Below are 22,286 nucleotides of genomic sequence, written 5' to 3' on the forward strand. Positions count from 1 at the left end.
GAGAAGGAATTCAGATAAACAAGCCAATCAGTAACAGGACATTAGGTTTGGGAAAACAAGTCGTACCTAATCTCTTTCTTATCGCTGACAAGTCTCCGACATGTTGTATACAGCATAGAGGCCTGTGGGGGCTGCAGTTGTCAATAGTGCAGCCATGTTTAAATGGCATATATCCCCACAATAACTGGACTCCTAATTCACAGGAACTTTTTTTAGCACTAGTTCTCCCCTGAACTAAGATTATGTTATAGACAAGAGGACAATATTTTTCCTGAGGAAAAGTGGTATGGACATGAAAATCAAAAGATAAATACATGACCAAATCCATACAATGACAGGAAACATAAATGCTTTTAGAAGGTGAGGAAAATGAGGTAAGCTGCTCTTCTTTGTATTCCAAAAGACTACAAATGGTAGACTATGTTTCTAGACTTTGAGTTCCTCACCTCAAGTTCACAGCTACCCACAAATGAGTCTGTGAGCCAAAAAAAATAACAAAAAATACTGCTTTAAGGTTAGATAAAAGGCATGACCCAAAATGTTCCTAAATAGGTAAAATTGCAAAGTCATCATTTGGGGGAAATTATAAAACATCTGTAAACGTCATTAAAAACCAATTTATGTCAAGGTGGGATATAACATCAGAAATGAGAAAATACGAACAGCTAGTATGTTTTCTACTACAGAACAAAGGATTTCTTGTGGTTTCTCAAAATGCCTTTTCCTTGATCTTATAAAAAATGTTCGTCTTGAAAGAATGCGGGACAGGGATTTCCTAAACCCCAAAATGGGAGATTAGCTTAGATGAATAGTGAAGTACCACTGCAGCCTTTGTTCTTAGCATGCTACTCCGTATTCACGGGGAACGTTAAAACATGGACCCCTAAAGGGAAAGAAGGTAGATAATACAATAATTTAACACAGGCAATTGTTAAAGCTAGTGGTTAGGATGGCCCGTACTGCTTGAGGGCAGGCAGCCGTTGGTGAGTCCTAAAATTTCTATCTTTATTAACATAATAGTTTAGGAATAAATAATGAAAAGCCTGCAGCCAAAGAAAAGGTATTTTATCCTGTCCAGAGCCTCCCCACTGCAGTGTGTGACATGCTTTTTTACAGTGCTTGTTCTCTAATTGCTCAGCTCTATCTGCAGTAGGCTCCAAAAAGTCAAATCCTCTTCTAGATAAAGTTCAGAATAAAGCAAGGTAAACCCTTGGAAATAAAGCTCATTCCCTAGGAATGATGAACAATTTCATGACCAAAAAGTAGGTCTCCAAAGTCACTTCATGACAGAGTCCAATGATGTGACTTGAGCCTCAGCTAAGTTGGATACAATTTCCTTTTCTTCATGTCCTGGCTCTTCCTCGAAGAATCACAGTCTCCTGTGGAAGATAAAGTGGTTAGAATATAGCTGTCATGATCTTCAAATAAGGACAGTAATTTCTGATTTGGATTAGTTAACTATCCTAACTTAAACTAAGAACCCAGGAATGAAAATTGAATTACTGTTATGGGGAGGGCAAATCCCTCTGTTAACTCTAGACCATGTTACAATACTAGTCACGATGGACCTACTTTTAGTAGCTAAAACCCCTGATGCAGTCATGGGTAAGCTTCCTGCTTCTATCAAGGGCTAAAAGAATTACATCTGAAGTCAGGATCCCAAAGGAAAAGTTCTGGCTCTTAAATCAGTTATCTTCCATTTACTTAACACTGCTTATTCCCGTGGAAAGATTCCATCCAACTTCTCAAAAATGAAATGCCATTCTTCCTTAAAATTCACAGAATTAAACTCAGGATCTCCCTTCCATTTTTGTTCCTAACCACTTTTCTCTCTGCTACCTGTTAGGTGTTGGTTAGTGTTGTGAGTTTGAGGATGCGAGGGTCCAGATTTTGATTGTGGCTCCTGGAGGCAAAGTCTTTGTGGAGTTCTGTTCCGAGTCACCATGTGGTTCTTCAGGACTGGTGTGGCAAGTGTCTGGGGTGGTTCTGGTTTAGGCAGGGACTTGATAATGTCCCCTAAATCTGGAGTCATATCCCACATTTCAAGGTTGTCTGCAAGGATAGAGATCACAGAAACATGCAGCATCAACAAGTACAGAAACGTTCTCACATAAAGCAACAGAAAGATCAGTCATAAGAAATTCCATGCCTTCAGCATCCTGTGATTTTCAAATTTCTCTCTCCTCCACCCCTGAAAGTACACTGAAGCTTCCCTAGGTTAGGACAGTCAAGGAGCAGAAGATGTGCTATCACTACTATAAATCTGTTTTGGGTCTTCTGTGACTACTAAAAGTATACAGCACAGTAACTTACAAGCATTTCATTAAGTTTTTACTGATCAATATTTAAATCATTCTGTTAGCCCCTACTGACCTGCAAGGGAGTCTTTCTCAGCGAGTGGTTCTGGCACAGCAGTTACAGGAGTGCTGTGCTTCACAGGAGGGGCCGGCAGCACTGCTACAGTTTACACAAGAGAGAAAGGACAAATCACAGAATCACATAACTACATGTAATGTAACTTAAGACATTAAGTCTACCCCCCTCTTGTTAGAAGAGCCTCTTCTCACCAACATGGTAAAAATCAGACAAGTTTATTTCTCCTTTAGCAGCAAAAATAATGAGAAGTCATCTGGTTCAGTGGCTGGGTGGCTTTTTAAAGCTATATCCTTGTTCAAACAAAATCTTAACCAGAAACTCAATATGTAAAACCAATAAAAACAATGGCTCTAGTTGTCTAATGAGGGATGGAGAAAAGTTCTGAAAGACAACCTTCTCTACCCTCCCCAACCCCCAAGGGGCTTCTGCAATGGTATGGAAGCTAAGGATCTAGAATACATTATTCTAGGACAGTAAGTTTTTTTCCACATTAATTGCAGTTTGTCAGCGCTGAGGGGAATATTAATGAATCAAACGTGAAGCAAGTCCTCCATGAATCTTTGTAGTTCTTAGGGAAAAGCTGGGCAAATCCTCAACTGGTGTGGAACAAATCCCATATCTATGTTTACACTCAGAGCAAGGCCCCTCAAAATTATGTATCTAATATTCCCACTGAATTTGAATTCAAATAAAGTTATGGACAAATAATCTGCCAAAGGCCTCTGTCTTTTCCAAATCCAACCGCACTTTAAAGACAGCTCAGAAACAAAAGGCAGAAATAGCCGAAGAATCTAAAGCAAAAAAAAAGTTCTGTACCCTGAAATTTCTAATTCCAGAAGATTATGAGAAGGCTCATTTCCTCCCTAACAGAAGATCAGTATCTTTAAAGAAGTGAGAAAATGCATGACAGGATTTCACTATCTTCATAGATTCTTCTATCCTGTGTGTCATCTGAGAAGTCCTAGTGAGGTTGGGTTTGGACCCAGCCACACTGCTGCTGGCAGAGGAGCAGGTTACCCCATCCACTAGCCTTCCACCTTCAGAGTGCATCTCCCCAGGGCCTCTACTCCCATCCGTCTCACACACACTGACTCTTCCTTTCAACTGATATTTGACCTTGCTGCTGTTTCTCCATTTGCTCCCGGAACTGCTGTTGCAACTGCTTTTGCCGGAGCTTCCGCTGGTACGTGGCATCACTCTCCGTAGCAGAAGAGGACACGCTTCTGAATCAGAAGAGACACAAGGTGGGGGTGAGCTCCTGAGGGAGCACACAAACCAACCTGCTGGTTCTGAAGACAGAAATAGAGGCAACCTAGACCATATGAGAAGGGGCAGAAGAGGAAAGGAAGGGAACTCAGGCCCCCTACCGGGAGCTGCCGTCCTTATCCCTCTGTATCACAATGTGGGGATCATCTGAGTGGACTGGTCTGCAAGGGGAGGTCACCTCCTGTGGCTTTGGGGGTACTAGAGCCATGTTCTGTCGGCAGCTGCTATATCGCGCCTGTTCCACAGATGGTTCAAAATCTTGTCTCTTTGCTTTAGTTAAATCCACTTCAGGAGGCAACTAACAAGAGAAAAGAAAAAACTTCAACTGCTCTTCCCCCTCTTTTCTTTTCCTCTTACAGATCTAGACTCCTAGAAAATGGCATTTGACAATCCTCTATTCATCATTCCTTCTAGGTCCTGAGAAGCTGAGACAAAGGATCCACAACTCCCAAGTAATATTTTTAATTATATGAGAAGTAAGGATCACGTACTTCATGGCATATGGCAAATGGTTTTACTTCCAGGCCATGAGCGCTACAGAAACCCAGAGCTTTCTTACTTGGGAGGACTTCTTTGTCAATTCATAATATTGATGCTGATAAAATAACTGCTTGACTATGAAGAACTGAGATGACTAAATTTTGATAAAGAGAAGCTGAAAATTACAGCATGAGATTCTTATTTACACTGAAAAGTAAATGAGCAGGTTAAAAAGAAATGGAGCTTTGAAAATTTTTTTAAAAGACTGACTAAGCCAAGAGCTGTGAAGGATATGGAACAATTAGAGCTCTCATACGCTGCTGTGTAGGAGTGTAAATTAGTACAAACACACTGGGAAACGAGAAAAATCTACTAAAATTAAGCATACACCTATACTACCAAACAAAAAAAACCCAAACCCGTTGCCGTCGGGTTGATTCCGTCTCATAGCGACCCTAAAGGACAGAGCAGAACTGCCCCCATAGGGTTTCCAAGGAGTGGCTGGTGGATTCAAATTGGCAACCTTTTGGTTAGCAGCTGTAGCAGCTGTAGCTCTTAACCACTGTGCTACCAGGGCCCCACACCTATACTATGACCCAGTATTTCCCAAGATAAATGACATGTACAAGAATGTTAATAGCAGCTCTATTCAAAATAGCCAAAAGCTGAAAAAAAGCCAAATGTCTATCAAAGACAGAACGGAAAAATCAATTATTGTATATTCATGCAACAGAAAAATTACACAGCAACGAAAATGCTGCACAAAACATGAATCTCACAAACATGGTGAATGAAAGCCAGACACGAACTAATCTGTGTTGTTAGAGGTAGTTTTCCTTGGTAGTGGCTGCAGGGACACACAGACTTCTGGGACACAGGAATATTCTGATTCTTGATCTGTATGCAGGTTACATGGCTGTGTTTGGTTTTAAAATTCATCAAGCTGAACATTTATATGTGCACACATCTGCATGTCTGTATGTTCTTTTTAATGCTTCAATGTGTTTAAAGTACAAACTGTACAATTTCATTTACATGAAGTTCAGAAACAGAAAAAAATATCAAGCTAGAAGTCAGAATAGAGAAGTTAGAGTAGTGGTTACTTTTGAAAAAGCCAGGGTAGTGATTGGATGGGGCAAAACAGGGCTCCTAGGGTGCCGGCAATGTTCTGTTTCCTTATCTGGGAGGTAACAGCTGTGCTCACTTAGGAAAATTCATCTGGCTGTGCTGTTACGATCTGTGCAGTTTTCTGTGGGTATGTTGTAATTCATTTTAAGAGCTCATTAAAAGAAACGGAGCTTTCACAGATGCCAAATGACGCACACCACTATTAGGGGCTCCGCAAGAAAAAGAATCCCCCAGATATAGGATAGAGGATGCTGTCACAGGCGGCAGCATTGCAGGGATCTCCGAGAATGCCACAGAGAAAGCAGCCACACCCCACCGAGCAGCAGAACACTACAGAGCCCAACTAAGCCCAGGTCAAGTGTGACTCCAGGGATGCTCAACTCCAGACCCCACTCTCCAAAGGGAGATGCTCAGATCATGTGAGAGGCACTGACAGACACAAGGGAGAGCTAAACCTTAAAGACACAAAAGCTAAAAGGAAAAGCAAGAAGGTTTGAACAGGTAAGGTTCTGAGTGTTTCCAAGAAATCACAGGGGTGCTGTGGAGGGCTCTGTGCTGCTTTTGAGACAGTTTCAGACATCTCAAACACAATTTTCTGTGTATGAGACAAATGACATAACTTCTCTAGACTTCAATTTCTTCATCTGTGAAATGAGAGGATTGGTTCCTGCTGGGTCTAACAAAGAGATCTGAAATACACTTCCCAGGCCCTCTAAATAGCTAAGTCCTCCCTTCTTCCCGCTACCCCTGCCCCTATCCTCCAAATATTCAACCCATGACATGCAGGAATTAGATACATTATCTTTACTCCAACCCATTCCATTCATCTGTTTCTAGCATACCTGGCGTGGAAGCTTATTTAGTGACCTCAGATAGTCTTTGTCCAGAATACAATTTCCAAGTGCATTCCCAAAACTCCTAAGGGTAAGGAAAAAAGAGAAATAACATTGAGAATTGTTACATGTGAATCTCAGAGAGCAGAGTTACAACCTTTGTACAAGTTGCTTCTCAACTGCAGCAGAGGAGATGGGCCCTGCTCTCAACTTAATAAATGTTTGCTGAGCATCTGTCATGATCCTGCCCTCTATCAGGTGCTGAGAACACAGCAGTGAGGGTCGCAGACAAAAATCCCTGCCCTCAAAGAGAGGCAATGAGCATGGAAAGACTACACAACAACTCACTATCTTCTGATGCGGACACAAATTCCAGAGCAGAGATTTTTTTCAGAGGACTGCTATGATTCCTCAGTAAGAGTGAGTTATACACTTTGAGGGCTGGGGGAGGGGAAGAGGGGATAAAGGCACACACTTTCATGATCAATTTTCTTAACTTGGGGTATATGAACTCCCCCTTGGGAAATGATAATGCAAATTTTAGTGCAAGTTTATACATGTATTTTTCTAGTGATTCAATTCACTTCAATTCTCAAAAGGCTCTATGGCCCAAAAAAAAAGGTTAAAAACCCCTGCTCTAACAAACTATGTTACATACTCACAATGGAGAACTATACAGGTGTATTAAAGAGAATGAGGAAGCTATCTTTGTAATCATGGGGAAAAGTCTCCAGGGTACATTACTGAGTGAAAGAAAAAAAAAGCAAAAGCAAGTAACAGAATAAAGAATATAGTATTCTACCACTTAAAAAGAGAAGAACTAAGCATAAAGAAACCCTAGGAAAATATGAAACGAAGCAGGGAAAGAGAGAAGACAGGGACAAAAGTGGGAGTCAATACTGCCTTTCTTTTATGTTATTTTGATGTTTGAACCACGTGAATATAATACCTTTTCCAAAAAAAAAAAAAAAACCTGCTTTGAAACAAGGGCTGAAATGAAGCAGGAGAGACTTTTCACTCACCTGAGTGCTCGCTTCAGCCCATCTGTCACTGCCTCCTTCCTCGCCTTCTCTAAGGACAAGGCCTTTGACTTGAGGCCCTCGCTAACGCCGTAACCCACATCTTCATGATAGGAGCCATCCTGGGGGTAGGAAAGGAGTTAAACTTCTAACATGAAAAGCTGTCATGTGTCCCTAGCTCGACAGCCCTTCCTTTTCTCAAGCAGCTGTGTTCACATGAGGCTGTACATATGTCCCAGGGGCCTTGCTAATGGGCACAGAGAATTGCAAAGGAATCAATTTCCAGAATAGCAACTTCACATGCACTGTTTCTAGCCCTGACCTGCCTGGAGATGTGCCTGTGGTCAAAGTACTAAGACTGTTCTCCTTTCCCACCTCCTCTTTCACATAAGAAAGGCACACCAAACCTTACTATGACATATTACCCTAAGGTATAAAAACCTCTGGGACACCAAACAAAGGCATAATTTGAAATATCATATTTAAGACTGGACAGCAAATCCTTTTGCAAGTCATGTGGTATCCACTTCTTGGCTTTCATCAAAAGTAAGGGCAGACTTGATCAAGGTGTTAGCTGGCAGAGAAATATAATTTTTGATGATTTATGGAATAAAACTCAGAAAGTATTCAAAGAGGGATAAAACTCTTTAGCAAAACTCTTTCCATTCCCAGCTACCTATTTACATGAACAAAGTTTTTTAGTACTATTTATAAAAAATAAGAAGTCAGAATAGAGTTAATGCCAAATGCTCATTCTAGAGACAAGTATTAGTCAACTACTGATACATAAACTAACTGGTGGGGGCGGGCGGAAAACAGCATCATGCATCTCATTAAAAAATGCATTTTCAGTAGTTTTAGTTTTAATAATTATCCAAATTTTTTATATATTTATGTTGTCTTTTCAACATAAACACGATTATCTGATCAACTGTGTTAACAGTAACTGGAATAATAATTCAATCCAGAAGAAATTTTTTAATATTTAGAGTTTTAATGTCACTGGAAATCTCAAAAAATTCTATTTTTATACATATAACCATACTCACACATATAGTCAGAGAAGTATGATAACGTATCAATAAAAGATTTTCAATCATAAATATATATTAAGATAAAAGCTGATAGGGTAATGGAATAAAAATATGAGTTCAAATAAAGAAGAAACCATGTAAAATTTCTGACCACTAAAGAATAGCTCGCTCATGTATTTCCTTAAATGGATGACAGTATTTCATTCCTGTTACAGATTGAATTGTTATATCCCCCCAAAATATGTGTTATAAATCCTAACCTCTATGCCTGTGGTTATAATCCCATTTGGGAATGGGTTGTCTTTGTTATGTTAATGAGGCAGGATTAGTGTAGGGTATATCTCAAGTCAATCTCTTTTGAGATATAAAAGAGATTAAACAAGCAAGTTAAGAAGCAGGGATGGGGGAAGAGAAATGCTAAGCCACATGAAAATCACTCAGCAGCGGAAGCTAACAGAGATAAGGATCTTCCTCCAGAGCCGACAGAGACAGAATGCCTTCCCCTAGAGCCAGCACCCTGAATCCAGACTTCTAGCCTCCTAAAAACTGTAAGAAAATAAATGTCTGTTCATTAAAGCTACCCACCTGTGGTATTTCTGTTATAGCAACACTAGATAACTAAGACAATTCCCTATAGTATTTACATTCCATTAGTACATTTAAAACAGGTGTCACAGATTTATTTTAAAATTTCAAATTTTACAATATGTGAAAAAATAGACTCTTTGCAACTCCTTATATTTATGAAGGAAACTTTTTGAAGTCAACTAAAAAGTGTTCAAGGAGGACAGAGTGTTTCAAAATTCTTTTAGGGTACAAATAAGCAAAAATGTTTGAATATCACCACGCTAAGGAACACTGGCTGAGACACAACTCTGGGCAGACCTGTGGCCAGAGGACCTAGCTCTTTAGTTTGGCTGTGCCACAGTCAGGAGACTTCCCTACCTACTCACCCTCTCCCACCACCTACACAATCTTTCCAGGCAGCAGGTCTACTCTATTTCCCTTACCTTCAACTGGACCTTCACAAACGCACAGACTCCCACATAGAACTTGCCATTATTAAGGTCAACAAAATCTAGGAATGGAAAAGAGAAGCGGGTGAAGAGGATGCTGATCCTGTGTCTCACCCATATTCCTCCTGCTGGCAACCAAACACATCTACTTACACCCTTACCCACAAAATACTATCAGAAATTAGACAACACCAAGTAAGGGGAATGAAGAAGTCACCATTGCCCAGAAGCATACTCACCCACATTCTGCTGTGTGACAGAGTGTGCCCAGCCATTGTAACCAAACATCTCATTGGCCAGATTAATTACTCTGTGACCCTCAATGTAACACACCTGGGGGAAAAGTTAAAAAGCAAAAGGTTATATTAAAACTCTTCGTCACATTGAAATGTAGATCAAAATTTACCTAATATATTCCTTATCTGATTTTTTTGGGAAAAATTCCCTTAAACATTCCAGGGAAATTCTCAATGAACTTATTTCAAAGACCTTCCGGAAGGAGCCAGTCAGAACTAGTGGTTTACCTTAGGGGAGGGACCAGAATCAATGGGAAAGATATCCATTCACTGAACATAACACAATTTCCTGAATCTCAGGCTGACATACTTTATGGAAGGCACTGAAGTTAAATTAGAAGCAAATGGCAAAGGGAAATTTTTTTAAAAGATAGTGTAAAACTCCTAGGATGGCAGGTATACAAGTCTCAAAACAATGCTTCGCTCACTTCAGATGTCAATGAAGACTGGAACTCATCCCCTCCCCTCCCCAAGGGACTGGGCACTAGAAAACACCCAGGAACAGTGATCAAGACATCTTCTGAATCCACAAGGACCCAGAGAAAAAAGTCAGAAAGACCATCTGAGTAGTCAGCTATATGGGCACCCACTTTCCAGGCATGTAAACTCTACCTTCTGGCCTCCTCCAGCCATGCGACTGCTAATATATTCTGGGCCAAGCCTCTGCCTCAGGGCATTCTGGATGGCCTGGTACTCTTCTGCTGTATACTGGCACTACAATCCAGAAAGAAAATATTAAATTGACATTTCCACCACTCCTTGGATCAGTGATTCTTCAACTTTTTGTTCTCAAGATCTCTTTACATTCCTAAAAAGTACTGAGGACCCCCAATAGCTTTTATTTATATGGGTTATATGTATCAATATTTACCATATTAGGAATTAAAACTGAGAAATTTTTAAACCACACATTCCATTAGCCATCAGAGCAATGATTCACATGTCATGCAGGCTGTGGAAAACTCCACCATACACTTGTGAGAGAATGAGAGTTAAAAAAGCAAATGGTATCTTTATATTATTATGAAAATAGTTTTGACCTTATGGACTCTGAAAGGGTCTTGTGGATCCCCAGGGGTCCTTAGACCACATTTTTAGGACCATTGCCTTAGATGTTACTACCATCCTTACAAAACTTTCTCAAGCTAGAATTAGAAGAGTAAAACTTCCAGTGTCAAAGTCTGTATATGACGTTTATGTGGGAAAGGGAAAGGGAAATATGATAGGAAGTCTTGCTTTCATTTGTCCTCTCCAAAGTTTTATACCTTCTTCTCCAATTCAACTTCACATAGATAAATACACTACTACCTGTTGTTTTCGTTCGTGTTCCCTTGGTAGTTTTCCTCTTGCCCTATTTAAATGAAATGAACACTCACAAACAGATCTCTGGTGAAGACAGATAGAATCTGGGTGGACAAAGGAATATTTCCTTTTCTATGTACATAATATTTCTATAAAGATACCAGCAACTTTGGATGCTTCAAAGAAAGAGAAATGGGTAGCATGTGGACAGAGTAATAGGGAGGTAGGGACACTTTCTACATACATATAGTCTTTGTTTTCTTTTAAACTTTATATCATATAAATATGTTACCTATGCAAAAAATAACCAAAATTGAAATCTAAATGTAATTCTGAGTAGTTAGTCTTATGATGCTACAGCTCCAAAATGCCCCAAATAATGCATCTAAAGAAAAACCCAGGAACAATAAATTTCTTACATACATGTATGATGATGCTCTACAAATTGCTTCTTCATACATTTTCTCACTTAACCTTATTTTTTCCAGATACAAAGAAACTACACAGTTACCTGTCCAAAGCATAATACAGAGTTACCACCACCAGCAGGATGGCTGTCACGGCTTCCAAGAACTGCTTCCTCAATCCCAGACATGTTGATTCTGGTTGACCTTCATGTAAATAAAAGGTTAAAAAAAAGATGTCAAAGAATGCTAAAGGTAAAAGTCAAGAGCCTCTACTAAAATTCAGATAAAACATCCATATGCAATATTCTATGAGTTATTCTATTTATACACTTATCAACACCAGCCCAAACAAAGACTAAGTTCCTCAGTGCTTAACTGGTCTGCCAAGCCCCTGAAAATCCTCTAGGTCTACCTCTCCCTTTCTGTTAAAATTTTGCTATTATGGTGGTTCTATTTAAGTTGATTTTTACAATGAGCATGTATTACATTTACAAATGGAAAAAATCAAAATTACAAAAACACTCTTTAAAGGAGAGCAAACAATCAGCTCATTAATACCTACCATGTGGGCAATGGAGCCCTGGTGGCGCAGTGGTGAAGAGCTTGGCTGCCAACCAAAAGGCTGGCAGTTCAAATACACCAGCTGCTCCTTGGAAACCCTATGGGGCAGTTTTACTCTGTCTATACGGTTGCTATGAGTCAGAATCGACTTGACAGCAACAGGTTTTTTTTGGCTTACTCTGGAACTAGGATCTCGTAAATCATCTCAAACTGCCAATCCTGTCCATAAAATGCATAGGCCACAAGCAGTCTCTTCTATACAAAATTATTATAAGAATGGAAAATGAGAATCAAAATAAACTTTAGCTGATGAAAATCCCCTCTTCCCAATAAAAGAAACCACAAAGAAGAGAACTGGTATGCAACACTCCAAATTGAATTAAATATCCTCAAACAAGCATGTATCTAGAGATTAAAAAAAAAATACCTTGAATCAGAAATTCAAAACTATACACTCTGGACAAAATATTAAAAACAACTATCAGAAGATACTAGAAAGCAATCAAAAGCAAAGGTAGAAGGAAGTCTACACTTGGAAGAAGAGAATAGCACCAGGTAAGTTTCTGCTTTTATGGCTTTTACTTGAGGGCAAAAACCAGTCACCGGCTATGCGAAACAGCTAAAACTCAGAAACCCACAGTATTATTGGCTTGAAGAACAAAAGAACAAGTCCAGGGAATCCACAACAGCTGGAAAGTGAGGAGGTGAATTTCAGAAAGGAGAAGGTCAGAGAAGGGAAACCCCAAATGACATGTATAAACTTTGCCAAATTAGCTGACCTTTGAACTACACACATATAGGATAGACTCTAAGCAGCCCAGAGGAGGCTCAAAAACTGAACAGAAATTTCTGCTTCTGTCCATCACAGTGCAGACAGAGTTTAGAGTTTGAATCTAGCTAAGTTAATCAACTGTTAAAATAACACTGCATAGAATATAACAAAATCCAGAGCCTCCACAACATATTATTCACAATGTCCAGGGTATAACACAAAATTATTAGATATACAAAGAAACAGAAACATGTGACATAGTCAAGAAAAAAGGTAATCAATAGAAACAGAATCCTGAAATGAGCCAGGTGTTGGATTTAGCAGACAAGGATTTTAGAGCAGCCATTATAATTATTCTCAAGAACATAAAAGGAATGAATGAACAATTGTGAAAACTCAGCAGAGAATTAGAAACTATAAAAAAAAGAGCCAAATGCAAATTCTAGAACTAAAAATATGAAAATTGAAATAAAAAATTCACCAGATAAGCTTAATAGCAAATCAGAGAATGTGTAAAAGCACCTTAAAACTGAGGCACCTGGCATGACTAAGTAGCTGATGCAGGTCTGAATCAAACTCTCCCTTTCGCCCTAAATTCCTGCTTCTGCTTTCAAAATATGCACACTACCCTCCCCCCCAAATGAGCAAGTATGTGGTTATGTTTACTTATGATTCATAAAAATGTTCTGTTCTCAGAAAGAATGCTTGTAACTGATGTATCACAAAGTTATACTTTTTGGTTAAACAAGTAATAAGAATGTTCTGGAAAGAAAATGATGAAAATGCCCCCCAAAAAGATGTCTATGTAAAATTGTTCTCAGGAACTTGCTTACACAAAGTCTGTATAACTGATATTGTGAAAGGTTTACTTATGATTTATGTGTAAACTTCAGCCCTCTCCCCTTTCGGACTTCACAGCACTTAGTATTTTACCAAGTGTTTGCCCAGCTTTGGTTGTAATTAATCCACAATAAAATTCTATTATTTCTCTCCTTACAGAGTTCTTGTTATTTCTACACTTTGACAAGATTAAAAAGAAGAGTTGTTGAACTTAAAGATAAACAAAACTCACTGCCATCGATACGATTCTGACTCACAGTGACCCTACAGGACAGAACTGCCCATAGGGTTTCCAAGGCTGTTAATTTTTATGAAGGCAGACTACCACATCTTTCTCCTGTAAACTTAAAGATAGTTTAACAGAAATCATACAAATTGAAAAAGAGAGAAAAAAGACTGAAAATAATAAGAGACTCAAGTTCCTGTGGGATAATATCAAAAGGTCTAACACACATGTAGCTGAAGTTTCAGAAGAGGTGAAAGAGAATAGAGCAGAAAAAATATTTTTTTAAAAATAATGGTTCCAAACTTCCTAAATTGGGTGACAGACTTAAATTTACAGATTGAAGAAGCTTGGTAACCCTCAGGCAAGATAAATACAAACAAAATCACACCTAGCCACACCATAGTCAAACCACCAAAAATCAAAGATAAAGAGAAAATCTTGAAAGCAGCCAGAGAAAAACAACACAGTATATACAGAGCAACAATGATACAAATGACAGCTCCATTTTACAAAAGAGTTAAAAAACATAAGTACTTGGAAATAAATTTAACAAAAGATGGGTAAGAGCTCTGCACTGAAAACTACAAAACAGTACTAAGAGAAATTAATGACCTAAATAAAAAGGGAGATGTATCATGTTCATATATTTGAAGATCCAACACTGTCAAGATGTCAGTTCTTTCCAAATTGACCTGTAAATTCAATGCAATCCCAATCATAACCCACAAGAGTTTTTGGTAGAAATTAATAAAATGATTCTAATAATTATATGGAAATGCAACGGATCTAGATATCCAAATCTATCTTGAAAAAAAGAAAGAGCAAAGTTAGAGGACCTACACTACCTGACTTCAAGATTTACTATAAGCTACAGTAATTAAAATGGTGTGGTACTGACACAGGATTGACTAATAGATCAATGGAACAGAAAAGAGAGTCCAGAAATCAACCTTTATTTATACAATCATCTGAATTTCAACAAAGGCACAAATGCAATACAATGGGAAAAGAAAAATCTTTCCAACAAAATGGTGCTAGAACAACTGGATATTTATATGGGGAAAAATTTTAATACTGAGCCATATCTCACAAAAACACCATTCACAAAAATTAGAGATGGATCATAGGCCTAAAAATAAAAGTTAACACTGTAAAACTTCTAGAATACAGAAGAATATCTTCACAACCTGGAGGTGTGCAAAGATTTCTTAGACAGGACTCAGAAAGCAATAATCATAAAAGAAAAAAATAAATACAACTAAATCAAAATTTAAAACTTCTGCTTACCAAAGACAACACTAAGAAAATGAACTGGCAACCACAGACATCTGTCTGATAAAGGACTGATATATAAAGATATATAAAGAACTCCTACAGCTCAATAATAAGAAGACAAACAACCCAATTAAAAAAATAGATAAAACAGTTAAACAGCAACTCCACAAAGGAACATATACAAATGGTCAACAAGAAAAAGTACTCAACATTTGTAATTAGTTTCTTAGCACTGCTATAACAGAAATAACACAAGTAGAGTGGCTTTAACAAACAGAGATTTGTTTTCTAACAGTTTAGGTGGCTAAAAGTCTGAATTTAGGGCACTGGCTCTAGGGGAAGGCCCTCTCTGTCCGCTCTGGGGGAAAATAGCCTTGTCTCTTTCTGCTTCTCTTCCTGGGTTCCTTGTGGCATCAATCTTTCCCCATTCCTGCTTGCTTGCTTCTCTGTACCTAATCGGCTTTTTTTATATCTCAAATGTGATTGGCTTAAAACTGATATGGCCTCATTAACATAATAAAGAAAGTTCTATTTCCAAATAGTATTACATCCACAGGTATAAAACCGTTGCCATCAAGTCGATTCTGACCCACAGCGACCCTAGAGGACAGAGTAGAACTGCCCCATGGGGTTTCCAAGGAGCACCCGGGGGATTTGACTTGCCGACCTTTTGGTTAGCAGCCTTGTCACTTAACCACTGCACCACGAGGGATCCATATCCACAGGTATAGGGTTAGAATTTACAATATATATTTTTAGGAGACACAATTCAATACATAGCAGTAATCAAGGACTAAAATTAAAACCATAATGACATACCACTCCTCATCCACCAAAATGGTTAAAAATAAAAAGACTGACAACACCAAAAGTTGGCAAAGATGTGAAACAACTGGAAATCTCATACATTGTTGGCAGGAAAGAGGTTGATAAAACTACTCAGCTGAAAACATATGCTCTGTTCATGAAAAAGGAAGGATGACTCTGAGGATGGAGCCACAGACCCAGTCTTGAACCTTAGTGGTTCTTAACGTATCTTGGATATCAGTCCTTTGTCAGATAGGTATCTGTGGCTGCCTATGCATTTTCTTAGTGTTGTCTTTGATGAAAAATTTTAAATTGTATTAAATGATCAGTTTTTTTTTTTTTTTAATGGTTATTGCTTTCTGAGTCTTGTCCAAGAAACATTTGTTCACCCCCAGGTCACAGACATTCTTCCACATTCTCTTCTAGAAGCTTTATAGTTTTATAATTTTTGGGAAAAGTCAGATGACTTATCTAAAAATTAAACATGCATCTGCCATAACCCTGCTGCCATCAAGTCAATTCCAACTCATAGCAACCCTACCGGACAGAGCAGAACTGCCCCTGTAAGGTTTCTAAGGGAGCGGCTGGTGGATTCGAACTGCCGACCTTTCGGTTAGCAGCCAATCTTTTAACAACTGCGCCACCAGGACTCCATGAATCTGCCATTTGACCCAGCAATTCTTCTCATAGGTATTTTCCCAAGAGAATAGTGGCTGTGAGCAAGAAGTGGATGAATTCAAGAAATATTAAGAAGGTAAAACAGACAAAACTGACAGTGTTTCTATTCTTATCCATTTCCTTACCACCTAAAAGCATTTCTAAACATATGTGGAGGGAGGAGAGAAGGAGTAAGATGGAAAAGAGGTATATATATGAGAAAATTTTTCTCTTTGGTCTTATAACCTCTCATTTTTATCAAAGGCAGGATAGGACATGATCACGAAGGTTAACGTAAGCCACTCTAAAAAGCTTGAACTTTATTTTGCAAGCCATGGAAGAGCAATGGAAATTTTTAGGCTAAGAATGATAATATATTTGTGCCTCAGAAAGCTTTGTCAACAGTGAATAATTAAGGGAGAGATCAATTAGGAGTCTACATTACAATAGCCCAGACAGGAAGTAATAAGGGCTAAACTAAGACAATGAAAATGTAGACAGGGAGAAAGAGATGGACCCTGGATATGTAGGACAGGAGGCAAAACTGACAGGACTCAGTGATGGGTGTGATTCTAGCTGTAAGAATCGAGAATAGCCTGAAACATGCAAGACTGTATATTAAGTTTCTTTCTTTTATTTACATTTATGTACATGCTACTATGTTTGTGATAGTTAAAATTTTTAGCAACAGAGTTGAATACTTTCCAAAATAAAAAGAAGGAAATAAATCTTAAAACGTCAACTCCTTTTTGAAGCCTAATGCACCTCACTATATTCTAGCCAACTCAATGGCAACTAACAACATACACTCTAAGTAGCATTAACCCTGTTTTCCTGTAGCATTTTAGACATACTCAAAGCAAGTATCACACTACAATCATTTACTTCTCTACAACACTCAGCTATTTGAGAAGGGGGAGGGGGCATGCATTAATCAATGAATTCTCAGCACTTAGCACAGTCCCCATCCAACACATAGAATGAAAAGCATTTTAGCCTCTCCACTTCAAAGCTGCCAGTAAGCTATTAACAATGAATGTTTTGAGTGGGAAATGTTAAAAGGCTGAAAAAATCCACAGTAGGCTTTCTGCCCTTGAATAATTAAATTCATTATCCTTTTTTAGTTAAAACCTGTCTCCCATATTGAGCTCAGTTACATTTTTCATGCACTAATCAGAAGAAAGATGTGGCAGTCTGCTTCCATAAAGTTTACAATCTTGGAAACCCTACGGGGCAGTTCTACGCTGTCCTAAAGGGTGGTGGCTATGAGTTGCAATGAACTCAAAGCAACAGGTTTAGGGTTTTTGGTTTTGAATCTCCACCTACACCCAGTTTATGTCACAAGATGACAGGTCTTGGCAAATGTTACACAGCAGTGATCTCTGACAGCTTCTGCTCTCTTGAGAACTGCACACATTCCTCTGCTTGTTACCACTACAATACATAGTCTGACAGGTGCTAAACTGAAATAGACGACTTTAACATGGCAAACTCGGCTAAAAGATAACAGATTTGAAGGCACTGAAATATCTGACCCAATTAAATTTTCTGAAAATTTAGTTTTAAAAAGTTCATGCTTTAGACTGCAAGTTCTGTGGAGGAACACCTTAAAAAGTCTAGCAAGCCAAAAAAGTGGAAACAACCCACATGTCCATTAACCAATGGAAAATCATAAAAAAGGGATGAAGTTCTGATACATGCTGTATGACATGAATGAGACTTCTCGTTATGCTAAGTGAAAGAAGACAGACACAGAACGCCACATGTTATATGATTCCATTTATATGAACTGTCCAGAACAGGCAAACCCATAGACAGACAGCAGGTTTGTGGTTATAAGGGGCTGAGGGTATGGGTGAGCGACCGCTAAGGGGCTTGAGGTCTCTTTCTGGGGTGATGAAAATGTTCTAGAATTAGACAGTAGTGATGATTGCACACCTTGTTAATACACTAAAAAACACTGAATTGTACACTTAAAAAGGATGACTATTATGGTACATGAATTATATCTCAATTCTTTAACAAAAAAAAAAAAAGTCTAGGAAGGCTGAATACGCGGCTAAACAGGGTGTCAAATTGCTAATTCCTTCCCAATCTCACCCGCAACTCCACCCAGCTTTTGACACAAAATGTTGCACCCTTCACTTCTGTCAACAAGCAGCATTTCCAGAGCGTCTCGCTCCATGCAGGGGACAGCCACAACTAACAGTACGCGTCATAACCGTCGTGGGTTCCTGGTGTGTGTGCTACGTGTTGGTGCAAGTTTCCGGTACCCTGGTGCCTCCTACCCAAACTCTCAGTAAGCCCTGATCCTATACTATACTAATTATTTAGTCCAGGCTTCTGGATTTCAGGATCACTATCCTGGGATCTACAGGACGATCAACCGCCACCCCAGGTCTACTCAGAATCTGAGCCGTCCCACGCTCCAGACAACCCCCAGCAGGAACCACCCCAACATGGCCGGTTGTCGCTCCCGACTTACGCGCCTTGGGCAGCGCGTGGTGTACGCAGGGGGCTCGGTCCAAGCTAAACGCAAGAGAACTGAGCTTAGATGAAGGTCGCGCAGAGAAGATTGGGAAGGAAGTGCAAGGAGACCCTGGGAAGAAAGTCCAAATCGAGAGATGGCCCTTGAGCAAAAAAAAAAAAAAAAAAAAAAAAAAGGGAGGGGGAGGGGAGAGGACAGGCGGATCCGTAAACCACGTCGGAAGAGCGAAAGAGCCGCAAAGCAAGCTGTCGGTAGCCGTAAAGCGAGCTGGAAGCGCGATGCTGATCTCTACGTACTGAGCCGCTCTCTCCGCTCCTTCGTCCCGCCCCCACTGCCTCCCACTCCCCTGCGCTTGCGTCTCGGTCTCCGGCCGTCCAGATCTCCGCTGCCCCCTGGCGGGGCCGTGCGAGCTAACCTAGAGGATGCAGCTTAATCGAAGGTGTTTTGGGCCCTGGTTTCCTGCGCTTTCCTACACTACCTCACATACTTAATCCCTAGTTAAGATACGGGGGTAGGTGGGGGATGGAATTCCCAGTACCTATCTGTGCACATTTGGGATATTGCAGGAAAAGAGAATAATGCTTTTAAGTCTTATTAAGAATGGTTATCAGAAACGAAAAAAAAAGAATGGTTATCAGGGCCTCTCATAGAGCTCACCCCAGGCAGACACAGCCAACCGTGGCAATGTGGATATGCTTGTTCACTAAGCCTTCCTCTTCTGCAGCTGCCGCACACATCCAGTCATCACCTGGTAGCTTCTGCTTAAGTTAGCAAGGATGGGAGGGAAATGAATCTATTGTGACTTGGAGGAGAGGAGGCCTTCTTTAGAATATCCCTTGGAACTTGGTGATGATAACACATCCTATCAGCAATGCCCAAAAACTGACTAAAAAGTTTAATCATTAGAATCCGAAATTAATTACTAAGAACTCCAAAAAAATCATTCTGTTTCCAGATTGGTCACTACAATAAGCCTCTTTTAATCAGACTGTTCATTATCTGGGTCCCTGGGTGGCACAGAGGGTTAAGCACTGGTTAGTGGTTGAACCTGAAGCGTGCAAGGAGCCAATCTCTCAGATGCTGGTTTTGAGAGAAAGAAAGCGTTTATTTCGCAGGCTTGCAAGCGGGAACTCAGAGGTATCCACCTCAGATTGAGTTCCTGGGCTTGAGAAGCATTTACATTTTATAGGTTTGGGGAATTATACATATTCATATAGGGGTGGAGGAAGGCAGGTGGGCAGGATCAGGAAGTTCTACATATTTATAGTTGTACTGATTATTTATTATGGGGCGGGGCTAAGAGTTGGCACGGATGCCGCTGATGGACTCTTCGCTTTGAAATGGACTCGGCTACTGCTTCTTTGACATGAGTCTTTTCGTTCCTTGGCATGAGTCCTCTTGCGTTATTGAGCATGCGTGGCGGTCCAGAGTCGTCTGTCATCGTCTTTGTCTGTTCTATGCATGTCTGACCACTCTGAGCCGGTTAGATCTGGCTCTATCCCAGCTCTCCAGAGAGTCTGCAAAACAACTTAGAGGAAGTGAGTGACGTGGTGGGGCGGTGACTGGGAGTGGCCTGATAACTGATGGAGTACTAATTAATCAGGTGTCCTCCACCTCTAGGGTTCCCTAACAAACCCATCCAGAGGCACCTGGGAAGACAGGCATGGTGATCTGCTTCTGAAAGGTCACAACCTTGAAAACTCTATGGAACACAGGTCTACTCTGACACACATGGGGTCACCATGAGTCAAAATCGACAACTAACACAAAATGGCAACTAACGACAAAATCCCGTGGCAGGTCAGTTTCGGTATGACTACTCTTCCCAGTTAGACCATTGGAAGCTGAGTAAAAAGCCTAGAATCAGTTCCAATGCATAAATAATCTATTATTTGATAAAGGTGATATTTCAAATCAGTGAAGAAAGAATGTTTTTTTAATGGAGCTGGGAAAATTAGTTAACTGTTTGGGAGGGGAGTTAGATTCCTCTTCAAAATATACAAAATAAATTCCAGTTGAATTCAAGGGTGAAGTGTTAAATATACACACACACACACACACACACATAAAGCCAAGTAAAAAGTATATAGATGAATACCTGACCTCAGAACGAGGAAGAGCTAAGTGTAAAAGTTGAGAAGTAAATCATAAAGGAAACAATGGGTAAATGGAACTGCCTATGTTTAAAAAAAATTTTTTTTTTAAACTTCTGTAAGTCAAAACTGAGGACAATAGTGGTTCAGTGGCAGAATTCTCGCCTTCCTTGCAAGAAAGCTAGTTTTGACCCCCAGCGATGCATCTCAGGCAGCCACCAGTCATCTGTCAGTAGAGGCTTTCATGTTACTGAGATGCTGAACAGGTATCAGCAAAGCTTCTAGGCTAAAACAGACTAGGAAGAAAGGCCTGACTATCTACTTCTGAAAAATAAACCAATGAAAACCATAAGGATCACAACGGTCTGATCCTATTTTGCGTGGGGTTGCCGAGAGTCGGGAGGCCAACTCAACAGCAGCTAACAACAACAAGTAAAAATAAAACTTTAAAAGTAAACAAGAAAAAGGGGGAAATATAAACATATGGTAAAGAGAGTTCATATATTAAAAGTTCTAACAAATTAATAAAAATAGACGTAGGATATGAGTAGATATTTCACTAAAGAAGAAATATAATTGATAACATTGGCAAGTGAATGGTAGATAAGATAAAATTATTGTATGAATATAAACTAATGAATTTATTAAGCTGACGATGGTGGTTATATAAGAGAAAAATCCTTATTCTTAGGGAATAAATAGTGTGATATTTAGGGGTTAATGACATGTATGTAACTCACCCTCACATTATTTAAAGCGATTTTTTTTAATCTTTGTACCTGGCTAGTACAAAGGTTAACACACTCAGCTGCAAAACAAAAGGTTGGAAGTTGGTGTCTACTCTGAGGTGCCTCGGAAGTAAAGCTTGATAATCTGAAAAATCAGCCATTGAAAACCCTATGGAGCAGATTTCTACTCTGACACACATGAGGGCGCCATGACTCAGAGTCAACTGGATGGCAACTGGTATATATATATATATTTTTTTCCATGTATTCCTGGGTGGCACAAATGGTTAAGCACTCAGCTACTAATTGGAAGATTGGCAGTTCAAATCCACCCAGAGGTGCTTCAGAAGTAAGGCCTAGCAATCTACTACCAAAAGATCACAACCACTGAAAACCCAGTGGAGCACAGTTCTACTCTGACACATATGGGGTTGCCATGAATCAGAATGAACTTGACAGCAACTGGTTTGTTTTATTCTTTTTTTAGTGTGTATATGTGTGTGTGTATACACACCCATAGGTGTTACGGATTGAATTGTATCCCCCAAAAGTTCATGTCGGCTTGGCTGGGCCATGATTCCCAGTGTTGTGATTATCCACCATTTTGTCATCTGATGTGATTTTCCTATGTGTTGTAAATCCTACCTCTATGATGTTAATGAGGCAGGATTAGAGGCAGTTA

The 22,286-nt window shown here is 39.6% G+C and overlaps 1 protein-coding gene across 3 annotated transcripts; it reads right to left on the minus strand.

The window, feature by feature from the left end:
• Window positions 1-67: 67 nt before the first annotated feature.
• On the minus strand, window positions 68-18,923 carry RAD52 (RAD52 homolog, DNA repair protein). Of its 3 annotated transcripts, XM_023735699.1 has the most exons (13): window positions 18,781-18,923; window positions 11,262-11,361; window positions 10,757-10,799; window positions 10,061-10,162; window positions 9,392-9,485; window positions 9,147-9,214; window positions 7,106-7,224; window positions 6,093-6,168; window positions 3,744-3,940; window positions 3,493-3,599; window positions 2,374-2,457; window positions 1,840-2,052; window positions 68-1,379 (listed from the first exon to the last, which is right to left on the minus strand). In XM_023735699.1, the coding sequence occupies exons 4-13, from the start codon at window positions 10,079-10,081 to the stop codon at window positions 1,318-1,320; spliced, it is 1,041 nt and encodes a 346-aa protein (XP_023591467.1). In that variant the 5' UTR covers window positions 10,082-10,162; window positions 10,757-10,799; window positions 11,262-11,361; window positions 18,781-18,923; the 3' UTR covers window positions 68-1,317. The 3 variants fall into 3 exon arrangements, with proteins under 3 accessions (XP_023591467.1, XP_023591466.1, XP_004381260.1); XM_023735698.1 differs by lacking the exon at window positions 10,757-10,799; XM_004381203.2 differs by lacking the exons at window positions 10,757-10,799; window positions 18,781-18,923 and having other exon boundaries at window positions 1,840-2,105; window positions 2,370-2,457; window positions 3,463-3,599; window positions 11,262-13,029.
• Between the last annotated feature and the right edge of the window lie 3,363 nt (window positions 18,924-22,286).

The sequence above is a fragment of the Trichechus manatus genome, unplaced genomic scaffold (assembly GCF_000243295.1).
Source record: "Trichechus manatus latirostris isolate Lorelei unplaced genomic scaffold, TriManLat1.0 scaffold00081, whole genome shotgun sequence".
NCBI classification, from domain to species: Eukaryota; Metazoa; Chordata; class Mammalia; order Sirenia; family Trichechidae; genus Trichechus; species Trichechus manatus.

Excerpts from the sequence above, each read along its gene's own strand:
- RAD52 (XM_004381203.2), bottom strand. The coding sequence starts at position 11,345 with ATGTCTGGGATTGAGGAAGCAGTTCTTGGAAGCCGTGACAGCCATCCT. Across the intron at positions 7,225-9,146 it reads TTGTGAAGGTCCAGTTGAAG|GATGGCTCCTATCATGAAGA; the intron begins GTAAGGGAAATA and ends TCCTACCCCCAG. Across the intron at positions 6,169-7,105 it reads GGGCTGAAGCGAGCACTCAG|GAGTTTTGGGAATGCACTTG; the intron begins GTGAGTGAAAAG and ends CCTTACCCTTAG.